The following is a 16,641-nucleotide window of genomic DNA, read 5'->3' on the forward strand; positions in this document are numbered from 1 at the left end:
ATCCAAAAAGCTGTCTGACCTTAGTGGAGAGAAGGAGTTATTTGTCATGGAAAGAGCCAAAAGCTTTGAAGACAGAAAAACAGAGTTTGAACCCTAGCACTTCCACTTGTGGCTATGAAGACAAAGGATGGTTACCAAAGATGGAGACAATGAATGGAGAACACAGTGACTCTGGACTTCAGCCTTTATTTCCACAGACTGAGCACAATACCAAAATGCCTAAGGTTATCATAAACACTGGTACATAGCGTAGCACCTATTTCAAAGTAGGTATTAGGTACACATTATAAAGTGTGAGTTAATACCAAGGCTAATAATCAGGCTGTGCTCACTGCTTAATTTTGTAAATACAGTAAAAGCTAAATCTCTGCTTTGATGTACTAGTAAAGCAAATGCCAGCAAATTTAACAGAACAAAGTTATCAGCTGTGGGATAAATGAACAAAGGTGGAGAAGAGAAGGGGAACAAAGTAGGGCAAAATGATATATAACTTTACAGTTATTTGAAGATTCAAGGACATGTAGAGGAAAGAGTTCTAGATGTAGAGTTTGGTGACCTGGGTTCAAAACCCATCTATACTAACAGCCAGTTGTGGATATTAAGCAAGTTGTTCAACCTTTCTCAGCCTTGATTCTTCCAGCTATGAAATATAACTGCACCTGTCAACACCCCAGGGTTTTGTAATGAGCATACATGATCACCAATGTGAACATGTTTAAAGATATAATACATGATGTTGCAATTAATCTATCACAAATTTTATATTTTTACTTAGAAGTTTCAGCCTTCACTGACAACATCTTTCCTTCTCCTTTATCTTTCTATGGTTTTGTCCTATAGCTTTTTCCCAACTCTGCTACTTCCTTTCCCTTTCCTGACAATAAAATTAAATGAAAAATATTTATTGCTACTCATTATATATTGCCAAAAGTTATGCCATCTGATAAATTGCATTCTCCATGTATTCTTTAACTATTATATGTTATTACTGCTGGATACTCTGTTAAGTTAACCCAATTCTCATAAGCTTGGCTTTTAAAACAGTCACGTTGTGTGTGAAATTAACTAATTTAGTATAAGCTCTAAATAGCTTATTATTTAACGCAATAGGCAAAAAGGTTCCTTTATCCTTGGTGTAAAGAAAGCATATGTAATCGAAATAACACACTTTTCCCAGCATGTCACTTTAAATCATATAAATGAAAATTGCACTGTAGATAATATAATGTTAATAGTCAATGGTTTAGAATTGTCATAGTCATTTAATTTAAAATTTCTGAATAAGCCATTTCTTTTTACTAAAAGCTGTACATCTGCATATGGCTATATAGGTACATGCAGAAGGAAGGTAAGAATAAAAAACTGCAAGATACAATTGTACTTTTCTTACAAAAATTATTAAAATGGAATGCAAGGCCAGAGACAAACAAAATTTACCATCAAATAGCAGAATATATTTGGAGGTATCAAACGTAATAGGACACCCTACTCTCCATGTGCATGGGAGATTTACATATTAAGCTGAGGCAGACAAATAGCCTTGCCTGCTGTCTGGAGGTGGAAAGTGACAAATGGTAGAGAGAGGTGAAAATGGAAGTAGCAGACACATGCATCATTATTGTGTTCCAGTAAAAGGCACACAAGCTGGGTTTGTCAGATGAACAGTCATTTGGACAAAGGCCACCACTCTATAAAGTGACAAAAGACTTTCAAACAAATTAACATATTTGTCGTAAGAAATTTTTTTAAAAGGTAGTTTTTTAAGAAGAAAGTTCCAGTTGTGAAAGATTCTGGTCATATATCACTAGCACTCAGCTTTCCTCTGCTTCTTAGGTGTCCCATTCCTCTCCTCCAATGTTGATCTGCTAGATAAGTTCTTTCTCAGTAAGATATCACATCCTTTGCTAAGAATCATTTTAGTGCTTTGGTGAAAATTGATACGTGTAATGAAAATGATAATACTGTCATCCTTATGAATTATTACCAGCATCAACTATTTTTAAAGCACTGATGATACTAATAAAGACCAGCTTAAACTAACTTATGATATGCAGCTGTGCTGAAGAAAACATAAAGCTGTGACAATCACTGGCCTTAATCATTTTTCTTTCTCTTGCTCATATTCTGCCCACCCACCTCCAGCTCAATAGTTTGTGAGCGTCGACTAGATGACAGACACTGGTTAGACACTGGGGATGAAAGAGCATAAACTAGAATCTTTGCCTTCCAATTGTTTACAATCCACAATTAACCACAAACGTATCCTTTCTTTTTACATGTGGTCTGCAAGCTTTCCCCTGGCTCAGGCATGAAAAATAGTTTAGCAAAGGGTCTATAAAAGGGTAAGCTACCAATGGGTTGAAGAACCAAAGGGTAAGAAAAAGGCCTGGAGTATGTGGGGTTTTATGGAAAACAGTAACTGAGAAATCACTATGAGGGACAATACACTGTCACTGTATCACAATATTAATCTTACAAATCTTAAACTCAATGTAAAGATCAACACAAAGACAATGTTCATTAGCTCAATCAAGAATATACTGAGCAAAAGGGTTAAGAATGGGGGCAAGAGAAAAGAATTAACACACAGCCCTTGTCTTTAAGGAGTTAAAGCTTAGCTGGAGATGCCATAAATTCATGCAAAGACACATGGGTCAACGTAAGCAGTGTACGAACACCAAGTGAGGGCAGAGGCAGGAAGAGCCACAGAGTGTGAGGATGTCTATCTGTCCTTGAAACTGGGCAACCTCATCAATTACTTGCTCTGATTCAGCTATAAGAGACAACAGAAAGGCTTAATCATTTGTTGTGATGAGGTTATTAAGGAAAGGGATTACAGAGAAGGTTGAGTAAGGGAGAAATGGGGGAAGATTGTATATAGTCTGAAGCGAATAGCGGAGTGAAAGCTACTAGCATGCTAACCAACCACGTGGGCAAAAATCTATTATCACAGGATTGCAAGGGCCAAAGAGAGAGAGGCTCTACCCTTTGGGATCCCTGGGGCAGGGCTGCCCATTCTGGGGGCAGAAAGGGAAGTTCAGTTATCCTCTAAGAACATCAATCACTGGCTCTGGTCCTATCTTGTAACTTAACCTGTTGCTAAAATGTGATTTTCAAAAATCTCTCATAAAATAAAAACTCACCTCATGGCTTTCAATTTTTTTCCTGCAAATCTCCAACCAATTAGATAAGTGAATCTACTTTACAGAGACAATTACAGACTTATACAAGGTGCTCAGTAAATGCTAGCTCCCTTCTCTTCAACCCTAACCACTACCACATTTCATTAGCAATAATAATAAATCATTGTTATTCGGTAATGGTATTAAATAACACAACCTTTGTCACAATATTTTGCCAGCTTCATATATAACAATGGCATTATTATATACCAGAAGACAATACCTTATTGCATTAATCTTTTAAAAATTGGGTCTGAACATTACCAAGTGTTCTCCAATTGTTTGTTTTTAACTGGGAGGGGGCTGTGCTATCCAAAAACCCAGAGTATTTTAGCTGACATTATGGTCAAGATCTTCTCAACGGAGTGAAAAAGAATGGTAAACCTGGTGAGGTTCAGTAATAAGGAACCCTGGGAACGTCGATACAAAAAAAGACAGTTAATTCTGGTGCAAATATGTGAAATATCATCGTAAAATAAAAAGCCTACCAGAATTTCAGAGGAGGAATTACACAGGAAATTATCTGATATACTAAGAGATATAACACATTTTGAAATTTTATAACTCTGCAGGGAGCTAAGTGAACACCTAACAATTAACTGAGGCAGCTGTACCTCTTCCTTCTCAGTGGCAGGCAGAAATTACATTATATGAGGGTGAAAGAGAAAAGGAAGATATTTAAAAAGTGGCACTAATCTATATTTCCTTAGTTCTAGGAACTTTCCTTCACAAAAATTTTAAAATTTATCATTTGGATAATGTCTCAATAGCACTATCTAATCTGAATTATTGTTGCTAGATATTTTTAGTAGAAGGAAAAGACTTTTATATGACAGAACTCTGAAGTAAGTTTATGGTTTTGACAGAACAAAAATATTTTGAGTTATACATTAACCTACAAAACTTTCATGATAAAACCACTCCAATAAAAATTACGTACTTCAAAAAGTGTCTTGACTAAGTGACCAAGGAATTGCTTGTTTGTTTTACTGTGGAAAAATCATAAAGGAAAAACTAATAAAAGGGAATTAGCTATAAATATTCGTACCTAAATTGGTTGTAAGGATCTGTGTGGCAATAGCAGTTCATTTTCATACATAAAACTTTTTTTAAAAGGACGATTTTACTTCCTAATTTGGGTAAATGGCATAAACGTCAGTTTAATCAATTTGTACTAAATAAAAAATCAAAATTTCAGAATTTCTTTTAAATTGTAATTCTGATACTTTTTAGAAAGTAGATAGGGGTCTGGGTGAGTAACATCTACATTTCTGAACACGTATTAACAGAAAAATTCATGTTAACTAAAGTATAATTTTATTTTATTTTACTATTTAAATGCTAGTGTTTACTAACAATTAGCAAATGGAGTGATACTTCTGAAAACAAGAAGTTCACTTATCGAACATCTATCTTGTTAGGGGCTATTAACTGCATTAGACAGTATCTGCCAAATTGGGCAAAAGATACATTTAGTTTTGTTGATTCTTGTGTCTTAAAGACTAATTTTGCATTTTAGTAGTCCTACATTGTAGTCATGGTTCCTAATAAAAATAGTAAATGATAACTAAGTAGAAAAGTATCAGATACAAACAAACATAAGTTTGCTTGTCAGAAATAATGATAAAATTAACATTTGTATAGCATTTTAAACTTTACAGAACAGCTTGCACATATATTGACTATTTTGCATCTCACTTCTTCCCTGGGAGGGCAGGCATCTTTACTGCCATTTCCCACATGTGGAAACTCAGAAAGGTCTAAGAAGGAAGAAGGCCAAGTATGAGAACCCTAGCTCTACTAGTACTAACTCGCTTCCTTGTGTATGTCACTTAAGTTTCCTGGGCCTCGGTGCCCTCATCTTTAGCTTTCGCAAAATAATATCTAGTTTGTAGAATTAATCTAAGGCTGAAGTGAATTAAATGTTTATAAAAGAACACTAGATGGGACAGAGCAATATTCAAAACTGATTATTACCATTTCAAAGATAAACACTTGAATATTTTAAAAAATACAGTATGAAAGTCCTGATATCTAACATGGAAATGAGAAAGGTCTCGGAAACAAAAAATATTATGAAAAACACAGAGCCCAGATATTTGGTTTTATTATCCACATCCTCTCAAAGTGGTGGGGTCCCAATTAAGCCACACTCTGAAAACTCCACATACAGTAAGTCATTTCAGTAGCAGTAGCAAAAAGTGGCTGATAGAGGAGAAATGTCAATTGACAGAGGAGGGCAGACCTAAAAGAAAGACCCATGGAAAAGCAAAGAATGAAATTAAAAAGAATAAAATAGTTGAGAATCATTTAATACACAGACCAAAATGTGAATACAACTCAATTATTTACAAATATCTCACCAAATTCTAGATTATAAAAGAACTCTTGTTTATAAATAATGGGTTGACATTTTCAAAAAAATTCAAAAGGTGTTCTGAAAAGGAAGTATATAAACAAACTTTAAATAAACTTTCCGGGATAAGTATATAAAATAAAAAGTGTTTAAGGTAACTGTAAAGTTTTACCTATCTGTAAATCACTTATATGTAACATCTGTTTCTCAAGTATAAGGGATAAATGGGTGCTACTCTAAGTGCAGTAGTATACAAGTTGCCACAGCAAGCTTGTAAGAATCCAAACTCTGTTAGGCATTATATATAACAGGTAACAAAAATTCTCCAGTTATAATACATGAGAAAATGAGAGTGTATCTTCTTTCAAAAGAATCCATTTCTGATGAAACCGAAACCAAGGAATAAATGGTCTTTACAAAAAATATTCCAGTTGCAACTAAATAACCAAAAATGGTTAATCTTATCTTGAAGAAATATGAAAGAATAAGTAATCACTAAAAACTCCATGGAGTTTTGTGGTGATGACAATCTCTCCCAGAGTACTGACAACAAAAGATACCAACGTTTACAAAAGGCTATTAAGTTTACTTTCCAGTTATATTTTATTGCATTTAATTGCATAGCTGTGTTATTAGCATACAATTGAACCTTCAAACTTTTCAACCTGGTCTCTCATGATTTTTTACTTGACGTCATCACTTCCAGTTAACTCACCCACATGTATCCTAGGCTCGAGGTAAAACAAACTTTCTTGTTCTTGAACTTGTTCTTACTTTCCTACATCTGTTCTTATTCCTTGCCTTTCTCTTTGAATCTTATCCCAAAGTTCAGGCCAGATTCCATCAACTTCATAAAGCCTCTTCTGCAATACCCCCAAACCTAACCTCCCAACCCCAGCACAAGCAGATTCTTCCTCTAAGACCCATGACATTTTATTGTTACTATTTTTGGCTTACTTGCTCAAATCTACTTATCTCTTAGCCATCTAAAATTAGCAGCACATATTAAAAGGGAGCTAAAGTCAAAAAGGCAAGAGTATCCCAGCTCCACAAATGTATGAATGGTCCAAGATACTAACTCCAAAAGAGCATGAGATCCCTGCTCTGAAGAATGGAGACAATCACAACTGATGATACATGCATGTGCTTATGTAAAACATCAAGCCTGGGATGAACCAATCAATCAATAAATACATACATTCTGCCTCATGCCTCTGATTCTATACAAAAGGTAGAAGGTATTATAAAGGTCATTCGAAATTACTTTAACTTTCCAGATCCTCCCCTCTTCTTTACACAGACTCTGCTCTACCTGAAGGTCAAGATATGAGCCTCTAAATAGACTGTCAATTAATTAACCACGATCAATAGTTTAAATGAATAGTGGAAGATTCCAGCAATATCCTAGGCAATAATGCAGACTTGTAGTCCTATATTTGTAAGAGTACATACATAAAGATGTTAAAAGGAAAATACTGTTTCTGTGTCTCCTAACAGGCAGTCAGAGTCAGAAATTAGAACCTGTGAACAAAAGCCACAACACTACACCATCATGCACACTTGCTGAATTTAAGAAAGCAACCAGGTTATATCCTTAGGACAGTATTTGTCAATTACTTTTAACCAATGATTGCTGTAATGAGATTCATCAGAGAACATGAAACCCCCATTCAATCATTTTTTTCAACAGTGCAAATTAGTACTGGGCAATAATTCAAGAATCTGAAAACAAAATCCCAGAACAGGTGCTTCCTCTTATCAGAGGTACTAATAGAAGATAATCAGAAGCAAGAAAGGGTCAGAGAAAGTTTGAGCAGGTAAAAAATAATCTCTAAAGTTGTATTAATTATTACTGCTGTTTTAGAATATTTTTTAAAACACAGAAAGAAATTAAATATTTCTCAACTGATAATGACAGAAGAGATATTGATGAATATCATGTAAGCATTCATTTTTACACTGGAACTATGCTGAAAGAGTATATCTTGTTCCTAATAAAAAACTAATTTTAAATTGGGGGTTTTAAATGAAAAGGTTACACATATAAAACACTTTTAAAATTGATTGCCTGAGGAACTGAGAATATATTTATCACTAGCAACCACCACAATACCTGGTTCATTGAAGCAACTCTACATTTTTTTAATTAAATTCACATTCCAATTTAGACTACAATATTAACACAAAAAACATTTGCACAATTACCTGCACTTTAATTGCAAAACCAGTTACTAAGTAAATAGAAACAAGTATTACTCATAATTGAAAATTAACTGCATAATGATTTTGAATGTAGCTGAATATTCCACACTTTGCACTGGAAAGACAACATTTTGTAAGAGCAACTATAAACAAGACAAGTTGCAAGGTGAAGATTATGGTCGCCACTTATAGCAGATTGCAGGGGGCCACCTTAACAGATTTCATCTCAGCACCACAATGGCAAACATTGTGAACCTAATTAAGTAATCAGTAAGGGACTTCCTGTATTAAAATAATACTTCCTCTTCTTAAAAGTGGACACCTATTGGGTTTGTAAATTAGCAATATTTAAGAAAAGGCAAACAATAAACTTGGGACAGGCTTCACGTTATCCGAAAAACAGCAATCCAAAAACAAACTCAAGTGTTTAATTATAGAAAGCTAATGCAATTCCCTATGAGGTTTCAGATAATTGTTTATTTCACCATATAAACATGACTGTGAAAAGATCTAAGGCTATTTAATGAGAAAGTTTTATTGTTAATTATTGTTACGCTAGTGGAAATCTATTGAAACGTTTAAAATCATGTGGGTTACTGGAATTGATTTTAAATTTTCCAGATGTTCTACAGAGTTAAGATCCTGTCTTTTAATAGCAGTCAATTCCTGAAGACTTATGTGAGCATTAATTAGACCAACAAGGCTCATCATTTTCTCTGGATTCAAATTTCCCTGAACAATGCATGAGAAATTTCGATGTTCCATGTTAGCTTGTTAAACAATTCAGAAAACCACAGCAATTAAAAGAATGATTTTTCTACATATTGAGATGTCTAATAATACGTGTCACTTGGAACTCTATATTTTGTCCCCTGCTGGTTTCTCTTTTCACAGAACTTAATCAAATGTTTGGGTGGCAGGGGTTTTTATGAATCAAGATTGTTTGCCAGTTGCAACACTGAAGAAATAATATTAGAATTAGTCTTTTCAGGTTTAACTACAATGATATTGCTTTGCTTTTCTCTTACTTGATAAATCCATTACATATATTTTAAATATACTATGAACTCACATTAATTTCAGATTAATTTAGAAACAGATCAGTCGACACTTCTTGAAGAAATTTAGTCACTGTTATCATTTTTGATTCATGTCTCACCTCTCTGAAGAGTCTTCCTACATGGAAATGCTTCTCAACAACTATTGCCTACAGTGTTTACGAGCACGCACACGTCACAGTACATCCTATTCTACTGCCATTCATTCATTCATTTATTGCTTTTAAATATTCATGCTGCACTGCCTACGAAACAGAAACAAGTCGAAGCATATCTCTTGATAATTGTTTATTACACAATCAAAAAATGTTAGAGCTGGAAGGGATACAAATATCTGTCCAACTTCCTCATTCTAATTAAAATTTAAAGAAAGGCAGCTAAGACCCAGAGATTGACTGAGATATGGTAACAAAGCCATTTAGCATCAGAACTAGATCAAGACTCTTTCCCATGACACGACTAGACAACAGAACAAGGGTTCCTAGGAAAGCTATTTAAAAAAACACCCCAAACGGTCATTCGTAATAAACAAATCATCAATCGTAAAAACCAATCCCCTAAATCAATCAGTGGGTATATACAATGAGAAAATACTAGGTAATAGATTGCTCTTGTCATCCCACCAGTGTCTGCAAGGTGAACTTGGAACTGAGGAATAGGTACAAAGCTTTTATGTTTCACTTAAAATCTGATTGAGGACTCATGTTCCTGCTGCTAGGCCTTCAGCAGGAACTCTGCATTTGTTAACTGGGGGTTAGAGAATTGGTTGCTCACAACCACCATAAAACCTTCTCACTGGAACCTACCTCCTTGGCCATGTCTGTGTATTTCTGCTTTTCCTTTGGATCGAGAACAGCCCACCAATCAGCTAGTATCTTTGTAGCACCTCGGTTATCAAGCCTGGGGTGTTCCTGACGTACAATGGAGCGATGGCGTTTGCAAAATAAGAGAAATGCATTCATTGGTCTCCGGGCCCGCTGTTCTGGTGATTCATCATCTTCAGTCTCACCAACATCTTGCTCTAGGCCATTGGCCCCAAGAAGTTGAACCTATTAACCACCAAAACAAAAGCTAGATGTTTAAAACTTCCTGGACAATTTTGCTTGAAAAATTAGTCTTAGTTTTCAAATTGCATTTTTTTCTTAGCTCCATTTAAACAATGTACAAATTGGAAAACAAATGATTTTTTAAAAATCATCAACCACTGTTAGTGGTTGGTAACCAACTTATGATATATTCTCTGCTTAGTTTCTATAGCAACCTGTGGCATGTCTCCATTACAGCATTTATTACACTGTGTTATAATTGACTACATTTTTTTCTCTCTCACTAAACAGTGAGCTCTTTGAGGACAAAAGCTCTCTTATTTACCTTTACAATCACAGCACCTAGCTCACTGTCTGGTGTAACATCAGTATGTAACTAAACAGTTGAATGAATGACTAAACCCATTCTGTAGTATATGGGTCTCAAGATTAACAACGACATTCAAACAAAATATACAAGTATTAAGAGTTGCCCTCTTTGTGAAGTGCTTAACTATGGCTAATAATATGAAAATGTTTAACATGAATGTAGATAATAAACATCTAACATACACTACTCAATGTTTTTGTGCATGTCACAAGTAAAGCCTCCTACTGTGAAAATCAAAACAGAGAATTAACATTATTTGAAGGAAGAACTACAAGCTTGTAAATATCGAGCTTTCTTGTCTGCTGAAATACTACGGTGATAGAAATAAACTCATCTAGGCTTAAACCTTCAAAAACAGCCTGAATCATCCCATTTTCTAAGCATTTTATTTAATTCAAGGTCTTCAAGAACTTCTGCAAAGCTCTGTCTTGTCCATTCCATCTATGTAATTCTCATTGCTATTGCCCTAGTGCCACTCTGGCTACGGTCTAGACTTCCTGCCTTTAATCTCTTACAATGCTTCCTGCACATAGCTGAAGATTAAATTTCTTAAAGAACATCTCTGATCATAAAATCTCAGTATATATTAGGATTGTTAAATATCTTCTAATGCTAAAATATGACTATTTTTTTGGAAACAGTGAAACTGTGAATAGAAATCCAGAATGCTTACTAAACCCATTTCCTTAATTTCTTGTTTCATAGTTTCCTATCAAGAAGGATCGAGATTGTCATTAGTCTGCATTATATAGTAGGGCAGTAGTTCTTAAACTTGGGTGGGCACTGGAATCCCTGGAGGTCTTCTTAAAATACAGACTGTTAGGTCTCATTCACAGAGTTTCTGATTCTGTAAGTCTAGAATGGACCTTGAGAATGTGTATTTCTAACAAATTTCTAAGTGATGTTGACGCTGCTGTTCTGAGGATCATACTTTGAAAACCACTACTATAAGGCAACCATATTCTTGTATATCATGTTTATTGGGGGACTGTTATAGACAAAATACTCTAGGACAAATCGTTAGCTTAATCCAATTTGGTATTTTTAAAAAATCTTTTAAGTTTAAATTAAGTATTACAAATGCACTTAATTAACCATCAATTATCTTCAAACACAAATGGTACAGAACAAACTTGAAGTCATAGTTAACTGATTTGTAAATACATTAGGGATTATTATTGGGGTGAAGCCTACATTTATTTTTCTCATTATGTATACAATCATTAACAATGATTTCCATTTTCAAGGAATATTTATTTAGCATTCTGGAACTGAGAAGCTATGGAAAAACAGGCATAAAAAATGTATTATGTAAGCTGAGAAGGTAATTACATTTCCCTTCAGAAAATAACAACTTTAGATGCAGTTACTAAATTACAAAACTCAAGCCAAGAGCTTGAAGAAGAGATAAATAATGTAAGATCCAAGCCCAGAAAGCTCACTGTTTGGGGAGGAGAGAAAGATATGTAAACAAATAAATTAAAAAGCAGTATGCTGACTGCAAAAGGAACCAGTGTGACAATGAAGCGCACGGAAATCTCCCTAGGAAAGCTGTCTGAGCTAAATTTTAAAAGATGAATTAGAATGTGTCAGACAGTCAATGGGGAGACATGGGGAACTAACAAGGATTAAGGCTTGATAGTTTATTCAAACCCTAATATGTAGTTCAATATAATATATCAGTTCACTGGTATATAAAAACTTAGAACAGGGATCTGAGAAATGAGTTTGTAGAAGGTAGGGGCCACACTTCATAAAGAATATGCTCTGTCATGTAAAAAAAAAAAACGTGAATTTAACCCTGTAAATGAGTGGTTTCAGATTGTAGGAACCAATAAAATAACTTGAGACCAATACAGATAGTCAACTTCACATTCGCCGAGTACAAACATCCAAAAAAACACAAAAGTTTTTAAATACTATCTAACATTATAATTATTTCAATTAACCAAAAAATAAATAAGAGAATAAATAAATAAAATTGAATAAAAATGAAAAACTTATTTTTCTTTCACCAGGGGCTGAGTAATACTTTATAACAAATCAATACCAGTACCAGACCAGAATATGGAAACCACAGCTGGATGTGACAGAGAGCCATGATTGGTTTTAAGCAAAGGAAAGACACTGTTAGACTTGTATTTTAAGACAACTCTTGTCAGCCATGTAGTGCATGAATTATAACAGCAAAACTAGAAGCAACCAAAACCAGGGAAATCAGTTACATTTATTCTAGCTGGCCAGGTGAGAAAAGGGACAGAGCTGAATCAAAGCAGTAAAAATGAGAATGGATAAGTGTGAACAGAGACAATATTTATTTATGAGGTAGACTGGTATCTAATTGAATTTAAAGGTTGAAAAAGGAAGAATGTGTCTAGCTTTGTCAGTAAGATTCCCTCATACACAAAGAGAATGCTTTTTCTCAAATGACAGAAATTATATCTGGTTGGAAGAAGATCAGTATTGAGCAGGCTGAATTTGAAGGGGCTCTCCGTAAAGTCTCATCTGAGATAACCAACTGAGGTAGCAATATAAAGGTAGTAAGATTAAGAGTGTGGACAAGATCACCGAATGGGGATTAAAAAGACAAGATTCAATGACTTTCTTCTTTCACTCAATAACTATTTACTGGAGATCTGCTATGGACCAGGCACTATGCAAAGTAATGCAGAGAGCGCAGTGAGTATACAAATTCCCTGTCCTCGTGAAGCTGAAAAGTGGCACATCCGCCTTCTAATTTGAAAGGGTCCCTCTGTCTGCTTTGTTGAGAAAAGACTGTAGATAGGAGCAAGAGCAGAGGTAGGGAGAGAGGTAGAATAAATGATCTGCACTAGAAATGGTAGTGGTTTGGATCAAGGTGGCAATAGTGAAGTGGCTAAGAAGGGGTCAAATTGAGAACATACTTTGAAGGTATAGCTGAGAATTTGCTAATGGATGGACGGATATGAAACTGGAGCTAAAAACAAACAAACAAACAAACAAAAAACCAAATGACAAAAAACAGCCGAAGTTTCAGGTCAGACCAACCAGAAAACTGCAACTGCCATGTACTGAGAAAGGGAAGCTACAGGAGGATGAGATTGGAGGAGGAAGGAAAAAGCTTATTTCTGAACACATTCAAACTGAGATTCTGATTTGATATTTAAGTGGATATGTTAAGTAAATAGTCAGAAATACGAGTCCAGAATTTAGGAGAAAGGTCCAGAATGAAGATGGAAATTAAAATAAGAGGCCCAGAAGACATCAACATTTGAGGGTAGAATAATGGGAGGGCATCAACTGAAAGAAATTAGGAAGGTAGGGTCGGGAAAGTAGGAATAGAAATAAGAATGAGTGCTATCAAGGAAATTGGAGAGAGTCAAAGACCAAGGCATCAATAGGTACAAATGTGTTGGAAAGATCAAATTAAGTATAAACTTGGCAATTTCCTCAACTGGACAGAATAACACCCATTTCTCTGAACAAGGAAAGGAGGAGGGACAGATGGGCAAGGAGTAAGAAAAATTTACAGTTAAGTAGAGGAAACTGAAGGAGTCATTTCTGGTGGCCTCTATTTTCTCTATAAAAGAATTTATAAGGTCCACAGTGAGAGAGACCATAAAGGGCATCCAGAGAAATGGATATTTTGCACTGACACAAAATATGTATTCATTTATTCTTCCACTGAGTACATATCTATTCAATACCTACTATATGTCAGGCACCATTCTCGGTTCTAAGGAAGAAGAGGACAAGAGGGACAAGACTTATATTCCAGTCCAGAAAAACACACATAAACAAGGACACACACAGTTAAACGCAAAGAAAATAAGTAAGAAGTGCTATGAAAGAAATCTTTTGACCTGGAATGAGATAGGTGGGAGTGATATCTGAAATGATAAGGTCCCATCTGTTGGGGAGGCAGTCCTTGTGCTGAGACCTAAATGCTAATGAGGAAGAACCAGTTACCCAAGACCTGGAAGAATATGTGGCTTTCTAAAGTCACTTGCATGGTTGTGTGACTTTCTAAACAAGAGCCGGCTGCTCAAGTGTGAGAGGAGAAAAGGAGATTTGAAGAACTGACTGACCACGGAGGCTTGCTGGGATGAGAACGTCCAGATGCCACAGAGATGAAGACCTGAACAGCTCTGAGACTACCTATTATAGTGGGACTGGACTGGAAGCAAAGAAAAGGGGCCAGAGGATCAACAGATTGGGTGCCAGGGAAGCACATGAAATTTTATGAATATCCCCATCTCCACTGCGCCTGAATATTACCTTCAATTCATTAATTGACAGAAGTACTACTTAAGAAGGATCTGTTTCAGTCTGCATTATTAGAAAGTACAGACACTTTTAAGGATCATCATATTTGGAATAAAAATGTAGATAAAGTAGTTAAATAGGATTCAAGTTACACAAACTGAGAACCGCATCTTTCACACCATACATGTTCACTGAAATTTCTAGAATGAATGTTCAAATTGAACTTTAATAAACAGAGGAATTACCTTTTCAATATCTTCCTCTTCCTCTTCCTCTTCCTCCTCTTCTGAAAAGTCAAGAAATTTCTTTGCTAGCAAAGGATGCCACTGAAGACACTTCCGTTTTGGTCGTTTTCCAGCCCCTTCTCCTTCTGCTGAATGATCTTTATTTCTATTACTGCCTTTCATTACTGTGACCTGTGGAACGGAAAAAAAGGATAGAAACAAAGAAATCAAAGTAAATTTGATTAAAATTAGTTTACTTAGCTTTAATTTGATTATAGTTTTAATGATTAAAGTACCTACTAGCTCAGGCGTTTACTGAATTCAGTAAGAATTCTAAGTACATAATCGAACATTCATTTTAGTTGGCTAAACTGAGATAATAAAATTAGCCTTTTATGAAATCTACTTCCTTCCACTCTGTAACTTCAGAACTCAAAATCCAAATAGAGTGTTAGGATGGCTACAAGCTACTGTCACCTGTTCATATTTATTCAGGGTAGTGTTTCTCAAAGTTTTCCATCAGACAAATGTGAAAGATGCCTCCCAGGGGAGAAGAGGTGCTCAGAGAAGTAGCCTTCCTTACCTTTTCCAACGCTCTTAGTTTATAATAATAATTTACATGAATTTTGCATTCTATACTATGATAAATCTGAGCTTGGAGTGTTAAGTAAAATGAATACTTTGAAGAATCAAATGTTTTGAATTTAAAACTCATAAGATAACACACATTTTTTAAACGACTAACTGTATGCAGCCTCCAAGGTAACAGTACATGAACACTGTAGGTCACTTAGAGGGATGAGCAACCTCAGGACCCATTTGTTACACACAAATCATAAATACCTTAGTGTCTCTCCATTACATATGCACCACAACCCCTTGACAAAATTTTACTCCTTAGTTTGTTCCTGCTCCCCGCCTCCACTGGATGATTGGGTGAAATAGCTAAGCAATAGCCAGGCTGTGAATTTTAGAAGCACAAAATTCTAAATTATTTTTCAATGGCTTTAAAAATGAAAGTTTTTCTCAATAAAAATAGTACATATTATAAAGGTTAAAATAATATAAAATGAAGTTTACTTACTTCATCATTCTCAGCCCTACAACCCAGAGGTAAATTATACATGTTAATTTCTTATATATTTTATTGCAATTTGTTTATTTTGCATTTAATCATTCATTTGAAGTAATATTAATATAGAAATTATTGTTTATACATACTCATGAGAAAATTCAAATAATGAAGTTAAACTCCATCAACTTAAATGGTTCATGTTGAGAGTTACAAAGACAAAATCAGTTTAAGTTTGTCTTGGTCTAAATGCGTGCAAAGTGATATCAATAAAATTTTAATGTCATGGTGCTAAAAATGGGGTCCATGAACATATTATTTCAAGATTCATCCAGTTCTGAAGCCTTCAAAACAATATAGCATGGGCAAATTTATTCTTCTTTAATTATTTCTAGATTTGGAGTTATGCTCAGGTCTTCCTCCTTCAAAATTTCTTTTAAAATCAAAGTTTCCTTCTAGAACGTGCATGACTTCATTCTTTAAAAATTTTTATATCTGGAACTCATTCTGATAAAAGAAGTGGGGAAGGGATCTAGCTTATTCTTTTTTTCCAAATACTTAGCAGAATATTCCAACACTATTTATGAAATAATCCAGGTTTTCCTCATGCCTTGACATGCCATTTTTATCCTAATTACCACATGTGTATGAGTTTATTTCTAAATTCTCTTCCATGTTAACATCCCCCCATCTATCTGTCTGCCTATCCTATCTAATTTTAATGTCCTTAGAGACTAAATCATTTTATACACCTTTACAAATATGTCAAGTAAACAGCCATTAATATTTTTATGTTGCATAGATTGTGTTCTTCTAAGCCAATATACTTTGATCATTTTCATTTGGTAACGACTATGTAATATTCCAAAATAAGAAGGTATCACAA

The 16,641-nt window shown here is 34.8% G+C and overlaps 1 protein-coding gene across 20 annotated transcripts in view; it reads right to left on the reverse strand.

Moving 5' to 3' along the window:
* BBX (BBX, HMG-box containing) overlaps positions 1 to 16,641 on the reverse strand; it is a 251,169-nt gene that overhangs the window by 74,528 nt on the left and 160,000 nt on the right. For 18 of the 20 annotated variants that reach the window (XM_023527284.1, XM_023527272.1, XM_023527278.1 and 15 more), the window contains 2 exons: positions 14,705 to 14,875; positions 9,605 to 9,847 (listed from right to left, as the gene is read on the reverse strand). In XM_023527284.1, coding sequence (XP_023383052.1) covers positions 9,605 to 9,847; positions 14,705 to 14,875 — 414 coding nt within the window. Of the gene's footprint in view, positions 1 to 9,604; positions 9,848 to 14,704; positions 14,876 to 15,526; positions 15,645 to 16,641 lie in introns of those variants that run through there. The other 2 variants (XM_023527255.1, XM_023527269.1) reach the window with 1 other exon arrangement.

This window comes from Pteropus vampyrus, unplaced genomic scaffold (genome assembly GCF_000151845.1).
Source record: "Pteropus vampyrus isolate Shadow unplaced genomic scaffold, Pvam_2.0 Scaffold1, whole genome shotgun sequence".
NCBI classification, from domain to species: Eukaryota; Metazoa; Chordata; class Mammalia; order Chiroptera; family Pteropodidae; genus Pteropus; species Pteropus vampyrus.